This window comes from Pituophis catenifer, unplaced genomic scaffold (assembly GCF_029215685.1).
Source record: "Pituophis catenifer annectens isolate HBS135680 unplaced genomic scaffold, rPitCat1.0.hap2 SCAF_15, whole genome shotgun sequence".
NCBI lineage: Eukaryota > Metazoa > Chordata > Lepidosauria > Squamata > Colubridae > Pituophis > Pituophis catenifer.
In genome coordinates this window covers 585174-599643 of record NW_027256895.1, presented here as the reverse complement: position 1 = coordinate 599643, position 14470 = coordinate 585174, and the positions used below count along the sequence as shown (strand labels likewise).

The following is a 14470-nucleotide window of genomic DNA, read 5'->3' as shown; positions in this document are numbered from 1 at the left end:
TCCCAGCCGGTCTGACCTCAAGATTGACTGATAACAGGAGAGCTGCCACCTGGACTCCTTGTGGCCCCCCATAAATCAGGAAGGGGGACTGGGTTCCCCTTAGGGAAACCCTCTCTTAGGCCAGAGGGCCGGCCCATCCTGCCTTCAACGGGATCCTTCTGCTAAAATTGGAACCCAAACGAAAGGCCTTCGCTAGGCAATCTATCATTAGCTGGGGGAACAGACGCCCTGCCCGGCCCACGTGTGGGTCCTAGGCACATCCGCAGCGGGGAGGCAGGTGTGCGGAACAACAATGGGCCGAGGGCTTCCTGGTGGCGGGAGGGAGCTGCTCACCCCCGGCACTTTGGCAAACAGGAGGTAAATCACCAAGGAGCCCGCCAAGGCCAGCAACAGAGCCCAGGGCAGCAGCACCAAGGGCTCCTCTGTGGGGCCGCCGTCCCCCTGGGAGCAGGCGGACCCCTGCATGCCCCCCAGAGCTGGCTCCAGTTCACCAACTCTCTGCCGCTTCAGCTGGGCCCGGCTGGCAGACAGACATGCCAGGAAGAGCAGGGAGAACCGGCGCAGTGGCATGGCCTTCCCAAGGGATGTGCCGGAGAGACTGGTTGCTAGGGAACCGGTTGCCAGGGATACCATAGTCTGAAGCTTCCATGGACCAACACGGCCATTGTCTCCCTGAAGCAAGCAGGGGAAGGGGCTGAGGATGGGGGGGGGTGCGATGGAGGGGGGAGCCACAGCTACAGCCTTCTTCCTGTCCAGGTGCACCCATTTGCAGGGCTGGAATTGGCCCAGTTCACCAGAGGGTCTGTGACCCAGGCCCTGGGACTGACCTCTTCATCCCTGGCTCTGGCCATGCAGGGAATCCCCCCCCCCACTGGCCATTGGAAGCTTCAGTGGGTTGCCCACGCAGTCTGGCAAGGCCCACCATCTTCGCTCTTGCTGGGTTCTACAGACTGAGAGTGCCGCCTGGGGAAAGCGATGTTGAATTGGGTTGGGGGTTTCGGTGTGGGATTGCAAAACGGCTTTCGCTTGGTGGGATGGAAGTTTGCCCCATCCTGGCCTGACCCCGAACGCCCCGACGGGAGCTTTCCACTGGCAAAGAGGGTGGCCTTGTTTCTCCCTGCCCTCGGGAACACCGTGATCCCGGGAGGGAGGAAGAGGGAGGCGGGCACGGCGGACAACAATGCCCTTGTCACCCTGCCCTGCTGGTTGCGGGCGGGCGTCCACGTGCCGGACTCCTCCAGCTGTTTGGCCCCCCTCCCTCCCGCTCGGCAGGCGGCCACGTGCTTCGGCCGAGGGACAATGGCTCCGTTTGAGCAGGCCTGAGACTCAGCCGCTGCCTTGGGGGTCAAAACAAGGGGAGAGGAACGGCCTGTGCTTGGGAGCGTTTCGCTGGGGGGAGGGCGCGGAAGGACGCCGGGGTGGGTGGGGGAGCACCAAGGAACTGCAATGGCTCTTCTGCGGCTCTTCTTTGAGCCGTCCCTGGGGGGGGGGGCAGAGAGGTTGCCAGTCCATCTTCCATACGCTCTGCAGCTTTTCCCAAAAGGCAATTGGACTTTCTTGGGTTTTTATTTCTTTCAGAATGTTCCACTTCTCATCCCAGAGAAGGAAAAAGGAAAGGAAAAACCCCACGGAAGTCCAGTTGGCTTTTGGGAAAAGCACCTTTGGGACCACCAGGCCCTGGACGACGGAGGGTCTTCTACCACCCGAGGCAGATGCTGGCAAAGCCCCCTCCTCACCGGGACCTCCGCTTCTTTGCTCAACACCCCACAAATCGCCCCACACAACACGGAGCGACTTTTAACAGCTAGGGACTTTAATAACCTGAAATACTGCAAAAGTGCCCTGGATATAAAAGTATTGCCAGCTCTCCACACCCCAACCTCAGTTCTGCACCCCAATTTCCAGCCAGGTCTGTAGTACCTTAAAAAAGCCCCCTCCTACTTCAGTCTCGAGGGGGGTAAGTGCAGCAGTCTCCCCCCAGGTTAGGGGAGGGCAATCCCTGCGAGGGAGGGATCCCCCAATCCGAGGCTGGGTTTCTCCCTCTGGATCTCTCCTCCCTGCTAGGAAATATATCCTGCTCCTTTCAGAGCTGGGGGTAAAATTGCACCCCCGGAAGGCACATGTGTGTTAGTAGCCCAGTTCCCCAACCCCACCCCAAAGGCTGGTTTCACAAACGCACACGCACAGGTGTGCACGACCCCCCCACCCCACCCCAAAGAGGCAAGTTCACATCAGCGGGACTGCATTGGCGAGCTCCAGAGCTCTCATCAGGCGCTCCTTAGTGTCGTCAGCAGCAGCAGCAGCAGCTCTCTGTCCGTCCGTCCATCCGTCCACCTGTCCAGGGTCATGCGGAGCCGCTGGAGGATGGCTTGTTTTCGTGGAGCTGAGCCTGGAATTGGCTGGTCTGCTCCGTGTTGGCCAGGGAGCGCAGGAGGCTGTTCTCCTGTTCCAATGCAGCGTTGCGCTCGGACAGGTCTTTGATCTGCTCCCTCAAGACTTCCACCTCTTCCCGCACGGCGAACATCAAGTGGCTCTTGACCAGGTCCTGGGGAAGCAGGAGGAGCAGCAGCTGTAAGGCTCATCAGGACCCCAGAACGCCAGCCCCTCCCCCACCACATTGACGGCCGGCTCTGTCATCCGGCCTCTGACAGGGCCAGAATAACAGAGTGGGAAGGGACCTTGGAGGTCATCTAGTCCAGCCCCCTGCTCAAGCAGGAAACCCTATACAATTTGAGACAAGTGGATGGCCTCTCTTTTCTTAAAACCCTCCAGGGATGAAGCACCCACAATTTCTGGTGGCAAGCAGTTCCACTGGTTAACTGTTCTCACTGTCAGGAAATTTCCCCTTATTTCTAGGTTGCTTCTCTCCTTGATTAGTTTCCATCCGTTGCTTCTTGTCCTGCCTTCAGGTGCTTTGGAGAATAGGTTGCCCTCCCTTCTTTGGGGCAGCCCCTCAAAGACTGGAATCCTGCTGTCATGTCCCCCCCTAATCCTTCTTTTCATTAAACCAGACACCCCCAATTCCTGCAGCCGTTCTTTGTATGCTTTACCCTCCAACCCCCTTCTCCTCTTCCTTGCTCTTCTCTGCGCTGTTTCCAGAGTCCCAATATGACCAAAATTGGATGCCATAGTCAACGTTCCCCCCAAGGCTTTCTCCAATGGTATCAACACTTCCTGTGATCTTGATTCCACAGCAAAGGGGGTCATTTGCACAGTGCTTTTACTAAGGAGGGGCCAAAAGGGTGCGACGCCCACCAAGCTGCCCCTGGGCGTCTTGATAAGGTTGGCCTGTTAGCCGAAGGGTCCCCGCAGCCTCCCTGACGCCCATCTGCAGACGCTTCCTGGCAGGCTCCGGAGTTTCCTCTAGCCGGCTGCCACAGCCTCTCCCCTGGGGAGAACTACGAAGAGCAGAATTTGCCACCGGGAGCCACTCTGGCCTCTGGCAAAGCTCGGGAATGTTGGGCCTCGCTCAGCCTGCACCAGAGCTCTGCTTCCCACAGAGGTTGCCAACTGACCGGAGGGAACGGTGACTTCGTCAGGGGCTTCCCGGGCATATAAAACCTGGACAATCACATCCAGAAACCCCCAAAGGGGCTTTTCAAATGGCAACTGGACTTTCTTGGGCTTTTTTCTTTGAAAACGTTTCGCTCCTCATCCAAGAAGCTTCTTCGGTTCTTCTTGGATAAGAAGCAAAACGTTTTCAAAGAAAAAAAAAATATTTTCAAAGAAAAACCGAAAAGTCCAGTTGCCTTTTGGAAAAAGCACCTTTGGGACAACCGTGCCCTGGATGGCTGAGAATCTGCAGAGGCACATCCAGAAACGTTATCTGAGAAGTGGATTCGGCTCCTGCCAAGGGTTAGGGACTGGCAGCTCCCGGACGGAAGCTGCCTCTTGATCTCGGACCCTGCAGCCCGCCTATGCCCACCAAGGGCCGTGCCCGTCTGCCCAGGGCCACCGTCCCTCCTGCCCCGTCTCTGGACTCACCATGGCTTGTTCAATCTTGTTGTCAATGGCGATCATGCTGCTATTGGTTCCGCTGCGGGAGAGAGAGGCACCCGTGAATCGGACTGACCCCCAAAAGGGGAACCTGCCCTGACTTGTGCCAGGAGCCCCACTCCCCCCGTGCAGTCCTGCCAGGGGTGAAATCTACTTACCTTCCCTTCCGGTTTGGAAGTGCACGCACACCCTCTGCTCACACGCAAAGCCTTCTGTGCATGCGCAGAGGGTAAAAAACGACGACGACCAGGTGAGTGGGCGGAGCCTCGTGCTGCCGTAGCTACCGGTTCTCCGAACCACCCACCGCCATCGCTACCGGTTTGGACAAACTGGTCCAAACCAGTAGCATTTCACCCCTGAGTCCTGCTGCTGCCCCACAGGGCTTCTGCTCCCCAGAGTCAGCTCTGCTGCCCCCCAAGGTTTGCCAGCCAGGCAAAAGCAGAAGAACAGAGTTGGAAGGGACCTCGGAGGTCTTCTAGTCCAGCCCCCTTCTCAAATAGGAACAGGATCCCAGAGCAGAAGGGGCCTGATTGCCACAGGGACCCTCAACGGCAGATTAAGCAGCTCCGGGGCAGCAGGGGAGGCCATGAGTGGCCTTGGGATCCCTGCCTGAACGGGGATATGCCTGCCCCACCGGGTGGGATAAAAGGCCAGCCCACCCAGGCATTCCACCTGTGCACAAGCAGCTCAAGTCGTCCCCCAGAGGGGGTACCTGGCCTGGCTCCCCCCTCCCCCCGAGGAGTCCAGGTGTGCCTTGCTAAGCCTGCAGAGCTCTGATTGGTTAAGTCAGCCGTTCTCCGGGTGGGGTCCAGAGATACAGCAACCGGAGTAAGGAACAAAACCAAAGCGCTTTCAGCGTTTCTCAGTTGTTTTAAGAATGAGACCCCCCCCATCCCCATGCTCAAGAAGCAGAGAGAGAAGCAGAAAAGACAGATGAACGGGGGCGGGGGGCTCCTAGGGGCTCTCTGAGCTTTGTTGTTTTCTTGCAGACGTTTCGTGACCTAACTAGGGAAGATCATCAGTTTGGGGGATAAACCCTAACCAAGTTCAGAGAGCAGCAAGGATCCCACAGTCCTCCTCCTCCCCCTCAAACCGCCCTCCCTCCTAGCACTGATGTCGTTCTCTAGTTGGGTCATGAAAGGTCTGCAAGAAAACCCCCCAGCTCAGAGAGCACTGAGGGCCCCTTGTTCCTACCCGGGGCTACAAAGATTCCCCTTTATTGAGACAATTCCCCAAATCTGGTGCAGCCACAGCATTCACCCGCCCTGCGTGACCCCCTTCTGGGCCCACACAAGATTCCACCCTGGAGACCAGCTAAAGGAGCGGAGGACACAGCCAGCCCTCTGCAGGCCCCATCCCTCCTTTCCTCCACAGGAACCTCCTCGGGCCCCTCACCCCTCTCTTGACCCCCCTCCCCACCCGCAGCCCAGAACCTCCCCACTACCTGTGGAGGACCAACAGGAGGGAGAGCAGCCTCTGGTCCGCCTCCTTCTGGCGGCAGCTGTTCAGCTTCCGGGGGTTTGGCGGGGTCTCCTTTGGCTTCGTCACCCGCGCTGGGGAGGCCTCCCTGGATGAAGCCGGAGAGGTGCAGCCCCTCTGCCTGGGGCGAGGGGAGGCCCCCGGATCAGGGAGCAGGCAACAGCCACAGCCGGGGTGCTCCCACCGAGACTCGTAAGCGGTCACCAGGGATCGGACAGATGTCCGTCGGCGATCCAGAGACATCGCCCCCGCCTCTCCTCCTGCCTCCAGCTCTCTGTGGGGCGCCTGAGGGTGGCACCCCCAAAGGCAGTTGCTGGGCAGGCCCCTTTCCCCTTCTCCTTTGGTCTTCCTGTGCCCCAGTCACCCGCCAGCCCTTCTGAGCCTCGATCCCCCCCAATCCATCAGCAGCAGGCAAAAGGCCGGCCGGCCTGGGGAAAGGCCGGTGGTGCGCCCAGCAGCTCCCGCCAGACGGGGCAGGCGATGGGCACTCGCTTAGCCAGCAGGCTCCTGGCTCCACATAAATAGCCATCTCTGTGCCGGGCTCTCGGCCCCCTCTCATTCACTCTCATTGGCTGGGGTGTAGGGGGGAGCGCGCCCCGTTCCCAACCTCGGGAGAAAGCAGAGCCAGCCAGCAACTGGGGCCTCAGCTGCCCAGGCTGCCAGGCGCGCCACAGCAGCCGTGCTCTGCCCGCGCACTCTCTTCCGTCCCCCGCGCCCAGGACGGAAGTGGCTGTGGGACCTCCGCTCTCCACCCCCCCCCTTGCTCTTGGCTCAGATGTGGCCCAGAAGGCGTGCAGGGGGTGGGGGTGGGGGGGCTGCACAAAGGAACCTTTATAAACTTGCCACCTCTGTTTATGCCAGTCCCCGTCCAGGCGGGGGGGGTGCCGGGGGTGGGACGTTGTCATGGGAACAGGGAAAGGAGTCCAAGCACATTGCATAACCCTTGAATGAGGGCCTGGGCCTGCCCCCCAGCCTGGGCAATGGTGCCAACAGACTAAGACGCCCTTGGCAGACCGAATAAATCCGTGGGGCATGGGGGGGGGGGAGAATCTAGGAGGGAGAATCAAAGCAACCTCCCCCGCCCACGGGAACTCTCACTCTGCCGGCTGAGCTGAATGGTAGGCGGGGGGCACCAAGTTGCTTCTCTCCTTGATTAGTTTCCCTCCATTGCTTCTTGTCCTTCCCTCAGGGGCTTTGGAGAATAGCTTGACCCCCTCTTCTTTGGGGCAGCCCCTGAGATATTGGGACACTGCTATCATGTCTCCCCTAGTCCTTCTCTTCATTAAATTAGACATACCCAGTTCCTGCAACTGTTCTTCATATGTTTTAGCCTCCAATCCCCTAATCCTCTTTGTTGCTCTTCTCTGCACTCTTTCTAGAGTCTCCACATCCTTTTTTACATCGTGGCGACCAAAACTGGATGCAGTTGGTTTATTTTGTGGCTTAGCAGTGGGTCAGTTGGTTCAGCACAAGCGGTTTTCAAGGTTGCCAACTAGCAGATGGGTGGACTTCCAACTCCCAGAATTTCCCAGACAGGTGAAGTCGGTGGAGCAGGAGCCACCACCTCCCCCCCCAGCCAGACTCCCCACACTGGAGGAGCCCCTTTCTAACCAAGTAGGGAAGCATTGTTTACAATGACACATCCGTGGCATTTCCTGTCTCGCTGTCCTGGGATAAGAGCCCCAGTCCCCCCTCCCTCACAGTGCCCCCTATGGGCCACTCACCAAGTTGAGCCTTGACTCCCCTTGAGCATGCACAGAGTGTAAAGCCTCCAACCTCTTCCCTGCAAAATGTCGAGAGGAGAACTCGGAGGCGGGTAGTCCTCTCTACATCCTCCATCTTTTCCCATAAACCCAAAGCCCACCCTCACCCCCTCCCCATGGCTGGGCATTCGAGGCCAATAATGCCCTGGAAGGGCAGGGGTGTTGGCATCACCCAGGGCATGCTTTCTGGGGAGGGGTGGGAGCCGGTGGGGCAGGACAGGCTGGGTGTCAAGACAAAATGTGCTGCTCCTGAAGGGGCCCGTTTCCCTTCTCCGCTGTGGGGCGGAGAGCAGAGGTGGCAGGAAAGGCGCTTCCGTCAACTGATACCCCCCCTCCCTTGCTCAGATGCCCACATCTTAAACCGTAACCGGCTCTGCCAGCCCTTGGAAGGATTTATTCTGGGCACAGGACTCTTTCGCCCCCACCTACTTGTGCCAAATGTCCCACCCAGCCCTGCTTCAGGCTAAAGTTTACCCCCCCTCATTCCTTCCCCATTCTTCCCCCCCCCCGACACTTAACATGGCTAAGAATAGTAGAGTCACCCCACCCCCACCCCCGAGGAATGTAGTGGGTGCTAGACTGAATTAGCGGTCTCTGTGTGTGTTTGTGTGCTGTATCTTGATAGTGGCCCCCATTGAGCTTTTGGGGAGAGGGGAAGTACAGAGATGATTGGGCGGGAGCAAGCAAGCAGGCCAGGGGGCTCACACGGGGTGGGTGGGCTCAGAGGTAGGCAGAAATCGGGAGGCAACATCCGCTTTGGCCTTGGGGTGCCCTTGATGCCAGCCAAGCTCTCTGAGCGACCTTGGGGGTGGGCTAAAAGGGGAGGGGGTGAATTGGCATGATGTGGGGAATGGGATTGAGGCCCCTGGAAGTCCCCAGAGGGGGGGGGGAACGGAAAGGCAGGTCCTCAAGGCAGAAATATGAATGAGAGTTGGAGCTCCCTCTGGGTAGGGAGACAGAAGCAGGCAAAGCACCAGGAATGGATGTTGTCCCCCCCCCCCCACTTCCAGGAGCTAAACTGCCGGCTGTGGGATCCGAAATGCTGAGGTGCAGTCAGGGCTGAATCTGAAGACCACCTGCAATTAAGGAGACACTTCCTAACAGTGAGGACAATCAGCCAGCGGAACAGCCTGCCACCAGAAGTTGTGGGGTCTCCATCACTGGAAGTTTTAAGAAGAGAATGGACAGATACTTGTCTGAAATGTACAGGGTCTCCAGCTTGAGCAGGGGGTTGGACTAGAAGACCTCCGAGGTCCCTCCCAGCTCTATTCTGATGGATGAAAGAGCTGCCACCCGCAGCAGCCAGCAGGGGCCCGAGGGCAAGGAAGCCAGGCAGGGGCGTCAGGTCTGTGTGTGTTGGTGGGGGTGGGTCCCTGACCCAGGCGCAGGAGAGCTCCGGAGAGGCTGCTGGGGCTGGGCTGGCTGAAGGCTGCCGTGGGTCAGGCTCGAAATAGACTGTCCTCTGTCCCCCCCCTCAGCCCCCCTCCTGCCCTCCCAGCTGCGCCAGGATGGAAATAGCAGCAGCCGCGCTGGGAGGGAGAGCTGGCCTCACCTACCTGGGAGGCGGCCGAAGGGGGCCGGAATCCGGATCCTGAAATTCTACCCGCTCCTCCCCTCCCCTCCCCTCCCCATCTCCCGTTTCCCTCCGTCTCGGCCTGCCCCATAGCTCTCCGGCCCCCAGAGCACCGATTGTTTGCGCCAGAAAAAAGCCACAGAGGGCGTCGCCGGAGCGGAGGAGGAGGAGGAGGTGGTGGTGAAGAAACAGCCCTCCGCAGAAAGACGGGCCAATTTCGGGGAAATGGTCCGGGGCCAGAAAGCGCTGCCCCGACGCCTCCCGAGCCCTCTGACCGCCGGCTCTTGCAGCACCCGGAGCCACTTCCGAGGGGGGTGCCGGCTGCCCCCCCTCCCAGCGCTTGCAACCACCCGCGGGCACACCCGCTCCTGCCTTCTGACACCCCTCTTCTTCCTCATTTCCTCCTCTTGCCCAAGCCCCAACAGGGGAACTACGCTGGGCGGAGCCCGTGCCGAGGGCAGCCACAGGCGCGTGCAGAGAGCCATGAAGGTGGCTTCCCTCCGACCGAGGTGTCGCCAGCGCACCCTCTTCACCCATGTGCCCCCCGCCCCCTCCCAGCCTCACCCACCGGGGGGGCTCCACTCCAGGCGCCTGGCAGAGAGCAGGTGGGGAGGGTCAGACCCAAACTCCTCTCCCCCACCCCACCCCCGCAAGACTGGGCACCGCCGTCCCGAGATGTGCCGGAACGCCCCCCCTCCTGCCCCCACCTGTCATCGTCGCTGTCGTGGGAGGTTCCCATGCCAAACACCGACCGGGCCAGGTTGAAGCGGGCCACGCCAAAGGGGTCCGAGGTTCTCCGGTGGGGGCTTGCATCGCGGAAGAGCAGGGGAGCCGGGGAAGATGGGCGCGAGCGGGTCTCTCTGGGCAAAATCTGTCGTGGGGGAGAAAGAACTGAGCCTCCCCGGGGAGGGAGAGGAATTGGGGAGGGCGGGCGGGGGAACTTCCACTCTGGCCCTCTTTGGACAGGGGTTGCAGTGGGCCCCGCGTGGAAGGGAAAGCCAAGTCACGGGCGGGGGGGGGGGGGTTGCCTGTTTGCATAGCCAGAGAAGCAGAGGAAGAGGCTGGTGGCTGGGTAGGGCAGGGCAAGCCACTCTCCCCCGGCCCAGAGCTCAGTGATCCTGCTCCCTGGGCTCCCAAGGCATCTCTGAAGAGCAGTGTGACCCCACTAGGACCCCACTAGGACCCAAGATGGACAGCGGTTCCTGGTCAAGGGCACCTGAGTGGACTTACCCCACCCCCACCCCCAGTGCCCTTTCCTCCTCTTCCCCCAAGCACTACTGGAGAGGTCTTAGGAAGGTTCACCCCAAACTTTGCTGAATCGGGCCCATTTCTCAGCCCTCTTTCCCCTTGGCACAGGGCGTGGTGGGTGCTCAGCCACGGCTTGCCAAGTTCCTCTGATGGGCACAGGTGCAGGCCCAGGACTTCTCCCCTGAGGGCATCAGAGGGATTCACCACCCCGCAGCCCATCCCTCCCCATGTAAAAGGGGGACTCTGTCTCCGTGGTCCCAGTGAGGAGGAGGAATTGCCCCCAGGAGGACAGGCAGAAGTGGGCACCCCTGTGAGAACAAGGGAGTGCAAGTTGCAGGCAGGGTCAACCAGAGGCCAGAGGACATTCATGAAGGGGAGCTTCTCCCAGCCAAGGTCCCTGGACTCTCTTGGTGCCCGTCCTCAGTTGAGGTGGGGGAGGGGTGGCCAGGACCCCTCTCTACAGCTCACGAGACCCCACATCCTCACCTTGTGCCGCTCTTCCGTCTCCCTTGGGATGAGCTGGGTGACACTTTTGGGCAGCAGGTGCTCCTCCACTCTCACCACCGGGATGGTGCCAGGCTGGGGAGGGTCTCCAGGCTCTTGGGCACCTTCCTCTGGAGCCAGGGGCCGCTTCTCTGCCACAACTCGGGTGCTGTGGAGAGATGCCGGGCTGGGGGGGGTCCTACCAGGGCGGAGAACAGGCAGGCCACCCCCTAGAGAGCGGGCCTGGTGGGCTGAGGCCGCGGGCACCGGGAGGACCAGGAGGGACTGCAGGCAAGGCCCTCCCCGCCGTGGCATCTGAGGGCTGAAGGGCGAGGAGGGCTTCGCCAGGAGGCCAGCCACTTCCAGCCGCGAGTCCAGGGACTGAGGCTGCCGGGCAGAGTCTGCCAGCCGCCCCACCAGGTGGTGGTCCATCTCCTGTTCGTAGAAGTCTCGGCAAGTCCAGCGCCCACGTTTGTATGGCTCTCCCAAGCCATGGTCCAGCTTGACCACACGAAAGCGAGAACCGGCCACACTGCCGATGGAGCCCGGGTGCAAGGGAGCTGTACCCGGGGAGCCAGGAGCCGAGGGCCCGTTTTTTGGCCCCACACCACCATTGAGATGGTGACTGCCATTTTCCACAGGGTTGGGCTCCTCCGAGGGGCCCTTGGCGTCTCCTCCGGACAGACCCTCCTTCTCGTAGTCAGAGGTGACGCTGGTAATCTGGAACCCGCTTTTCTTCTTCCCCACGCTCATGATCCTGACCGGGCGGGGGTCTCAGCGACTCTCCAGGCAACAGAGGGGGGGGCTACCACCCCCAGGCCATGGCTGCACCCGACGCAAGGGCGAAGAAGCAGAGGGCCGGAGTCTGCGCCCCGGGCTGATCTGAGGACAGGGCAGGCCCCCCAAAGACCCCGGCTGGGTCCTTCGCCTGGTGAGCGGGTGGCCCTCGGCGGCTCCTGCGGGTTGGCGACAGCGGCGAGAGGTCGGCGCGCCCTGGCCAGGAGCAAAGCCAGTTTAAGGGGCATTTGCCTGGCAGGCGTCCCGCATTGTTTCACTCCCAGCTGCAACTTTCTCCGGCGGCGGCTCCTCGGCTGAACGGTCCGGCCGCTCCTTCCTCGCTTCCCCTCGATCCCGGCCCGGCCAGCGGCTCAGAGGGCGGCGGGGCTGGGCTCGGTTCCAGGGCATGGCGGGGCTGGGCCGGAGGGCATCCCCGCTGCTCTGAGGGCTGCGACCACCCACCGGGCGGGACCGATCGTAGCGCTCGGCTCTCCCCCCGAGGCAGGACGGCGCGCCCCTCGCCACGGCCGGCCTTCCGCGGGCAAAGCTGCGGCCGGGGCTGCGCTGGGCTGGCTGGCTGGCTCGCCTTCCTTCTCCTGCTCCGCTCCGCTCCTCTCCTCGCCTCTTCGGCTGTTGACAAGTCCCAGCACCAGGAAGTCCAGCCCCCTCCCAACCAGCTGACTGGGTGACGCCCCCTCCCCCCAGCTGGGCCCAGGCCAAGCCGCGCTTCCCTCCGCCGGCACCTCCGCCAGGCAGCCGCCTGCCCGCCTGCGGAGCCCCCGCTCGGAGGGAGAAGCAGGCGGCCGCCTCGCAAGGGGGTCCCGCCTAGCCGGCCACCCCCAGCCGCCTCGGCAGCGCTGGGAAGGCGCCCCCGCCGCCCCCTGCCCGCCATCCCGGACGGAGCCTGGGGAAGGAAGGGGCGCTGTCCGAGCGAGCGAGCGAGCGAGCGAACCCGGAGGGGAAAAGCTGCGGGGTCCCCTGGCCGCCGGCTTCTTCCCCCCCGCCCCCCCCGATCCCCGTCTTGGGCCCCGGGAGTCGCCCTCCCCTTGCCAGGGAGCCGGTCCGAGGGTGGCGGCCTGGGCTGAAGCGGAGGGTCTTCCTTCCTCCCAAGCCCCCCGCCTCCTTTGCCTCGGCCATGAACCCCCGAGCCCCACCTCCCGCGCCCCCCAGCTAAGCCTCAGCGCCTGTAAGGGGGGGCTCGGCGGGGGCGCCCCGGGAAGGCTGCCCGGCATCACGTGAAGGCTCCGGTGGGGCGTTGCTGCCCCCTGGTGGCCGAGCGCAGCCCCGGTCCGCTTCCTTCGGGCAGGCGGCGCGGCTCGCCCGGGGGCCGCTGGGCCACCTTCGGCCGGCAGGTGGGAGTCGGGACCTCCGCCGCGCGTGGCCGGGGGCCGAAGCGCTTCCTCGGCCGGCCGAGCTTCCCTCCGGCCATCCGGACAGGCAGGGCGGGAGGCGGCGTTCTCGGCGGGCTCCGGGGACCCGCAAGCGCTGCGAGCGAGGCAGGGCTGCCCGGGCCGACCGGAGTCCGCGTGCAGAGCCGGGCCTCGCTCAGCCCTGCCGAGAAGCCGCAGCCACGCCGCCGTTCCGCCTCGGCGGGTCGGGCAGCATCTCCGAGGCCGGCGGCGGCATCTCAGCAGCGGCGCAGCAGCCGAGCGTCCTCGGGGCGACCCCGGGCACCGTTGAGCCGGCGGCCCCTCGGGGCTCCCCTCGGCCGTCCGCTCCGCTCCCAGGCACGGCAAGCACGGCGGCTCCGCGTGCCCCGGGCGCCGCTCCCCGGAGGGCAGGAGCGGGGAGGGCGGCGGGCGCCAGCTTGGGGAAGGCGCGCCGGCGAGGAGCGGCCTCCCGCCTGGTCCCGCAGCCCGCCCCCCCGAAGGGAAGGGAGGGAGGGGAGGCCACCGCGGGGCCAGACCGCGCCTCCCTCGGGCAGGAGAGCCCGGCGGCGGGGACCCCGTCCAGGGCTTCGCTGCTCACCTCCGGCCACCGCTGCCTCCTTCGCCTCCTCTGGCGGCGGCCCTCCGGCCGGGGGTCCATCCGAGGCGGGCCGGGCGGGGCCCGGGGGGAGGCGCGGGGATGGCCGTGCCGCGCCGCTGCAGAGAAGGCGGCGGCGCCCCTCCCCCGGCCGCGCAGGGCTCCGGGTCAGGCCGGGCCGAGGGCTCAGCGAGCGGGACCCGCGGGCCGGCCTCCTCCAGGCGCCCCCGGCGGGCGGGGGTCTCCCTCCCCTCCCCTCCCCTCCCCTCCGCCCGCGCTGCGCCCGCGCTCCCGGCTGGGGGAGGCGCGCCGAGACGCTGCGTCAGCCGGAGGAAGCGGCGCGGGGAGCAGCCCCAGGCCAGGTGAGCGGCGGCGCCGGCCGGCTCGGAGCTCCCGCCATCCCCGCTGCCGCCGCGTCCCCCGCCCTGGCCCCGCCCGGCAGCAGCGTCGCCGGAGCAACGGCAGGGGCGGCGGCGGCGCAGAGCAGGTGCCTCTCCCGGAGCGGCGGCGGCGCTTGGCGGGGGCTCCGGGGTGGGCGCGGAGCTGCCCCGCTCAGCCTCCCTCTCTCCCCGCAGCCCCGGCCAGGACCGCGCCCTTCCCGCAGGCCCGATCGCGCCCAGCGCCATGGAGGGCCGGCCCCCTGAGCCCGCGCCCGGCCGGAGGATGGCGGGCGCCTGAGTCGGGCCGCGGCCGGGAGGAGAAGCAGGGCGGCGGCGGCGGAGGAGCGATGCCCCCCGGCCCCCGCCCCGCCCGCTCCCCCACACCACGCTCCGCCCCGCAGGTAGGTGGCGGGGGGCGCGGGGGGGGGCGCGGCTGCCGGCCTTGCTTGCCTCTTCCCGGACTGGCATCCGGGGCTCCGGGGCTTCTGCCGCCGCCGCTCTGCTCGCTCGGGTGCTCGCTCGGGCAGGGCGGGGAGGGGGGAGGCCCCCGCCTGGATTGTTTTCCAGCGAAGCAGGTCAGGCGCGAGGAGGGCCGGCGCTCTGCACGGGCTCAGAGGCGGCCTGGTTTCTGCCGCCCCCCCCCCCCCCGCCTCCGCCTCCGCCTCCCTGGCTAACGGCGCTTCTTTCCCGCAGCAGCGCCCCCTCCGGGCGCCCCCGGCCCGCCTTTGGCCAGCCCGCAGAAGATGAATGCCGGGCCCCAGGAAGCTCTGGTCTCCGTCTTCCTGCAGTTCATCGAGGCGCGGGGC

At 64.3% G+C, this 14470-nt stretch overlaps 2 protein-coding genes across 3 annotated transcripts; both read right to left on the bottom strand.

Annotated features, from left to right (window-relative positions):
* Nucleotides 1-2257: 2257 nt before the first annotated feature.
* On the bottom strand, nucleotides 2258-11951 carry TSC22D4 (TSC22 domain family member 4). 2 transcript variants are annotated; one of them, XM_070954698.1, is made up of 5 exons: nucleotides 10546-11951; nucleotides 9519-9682; nucleotides 5441-5749; nucleotides 3985-4036; nucleotides 2258-2545 (listed from the first exon to the last, which is right to left on the bottom strand). In XM_070954698.1, exons 1-5 carry the CDS (start codon nucleotides 11293-11295, stop codon nucleotides 2345-2347), a joined length of 1476 nt encoding a protein of 491 aa, XP_070810799.1. In that variant the 5' UTR covers nucleotides 11296-11951; the 3' UTR covers nucleotides 2258-2344. The 2 variants fall into 2 exon arrangements, with proteins under 2 accessions (XP_070810799.1, XP_070810798.1); XM_070954697.1 differs by lacking the exon at nucleotides 5441-5749.
* LOC139324771 (collagen alpha-1(I) chain-like) lies at nucleotides 11691-14457 on the bottom strand. Its single transcript, XM_070954516.1, has 3 exons — nucleotides 14340-14457; nucleotides 13288-14215; nucleotides 11691-13125 (listed from the first exon to the last, which is right to left on the bottom strand). Exons 1-3 carry the CDS (start codon nucleotides 14455-14457, stop codon nucleotides 11691-11693), a joined length of 2481 nt encoding a protein of 826 aa, XP_070810617.1.
* Nucleotides 14458-14470: the final 13 nt, after the last annotated feature.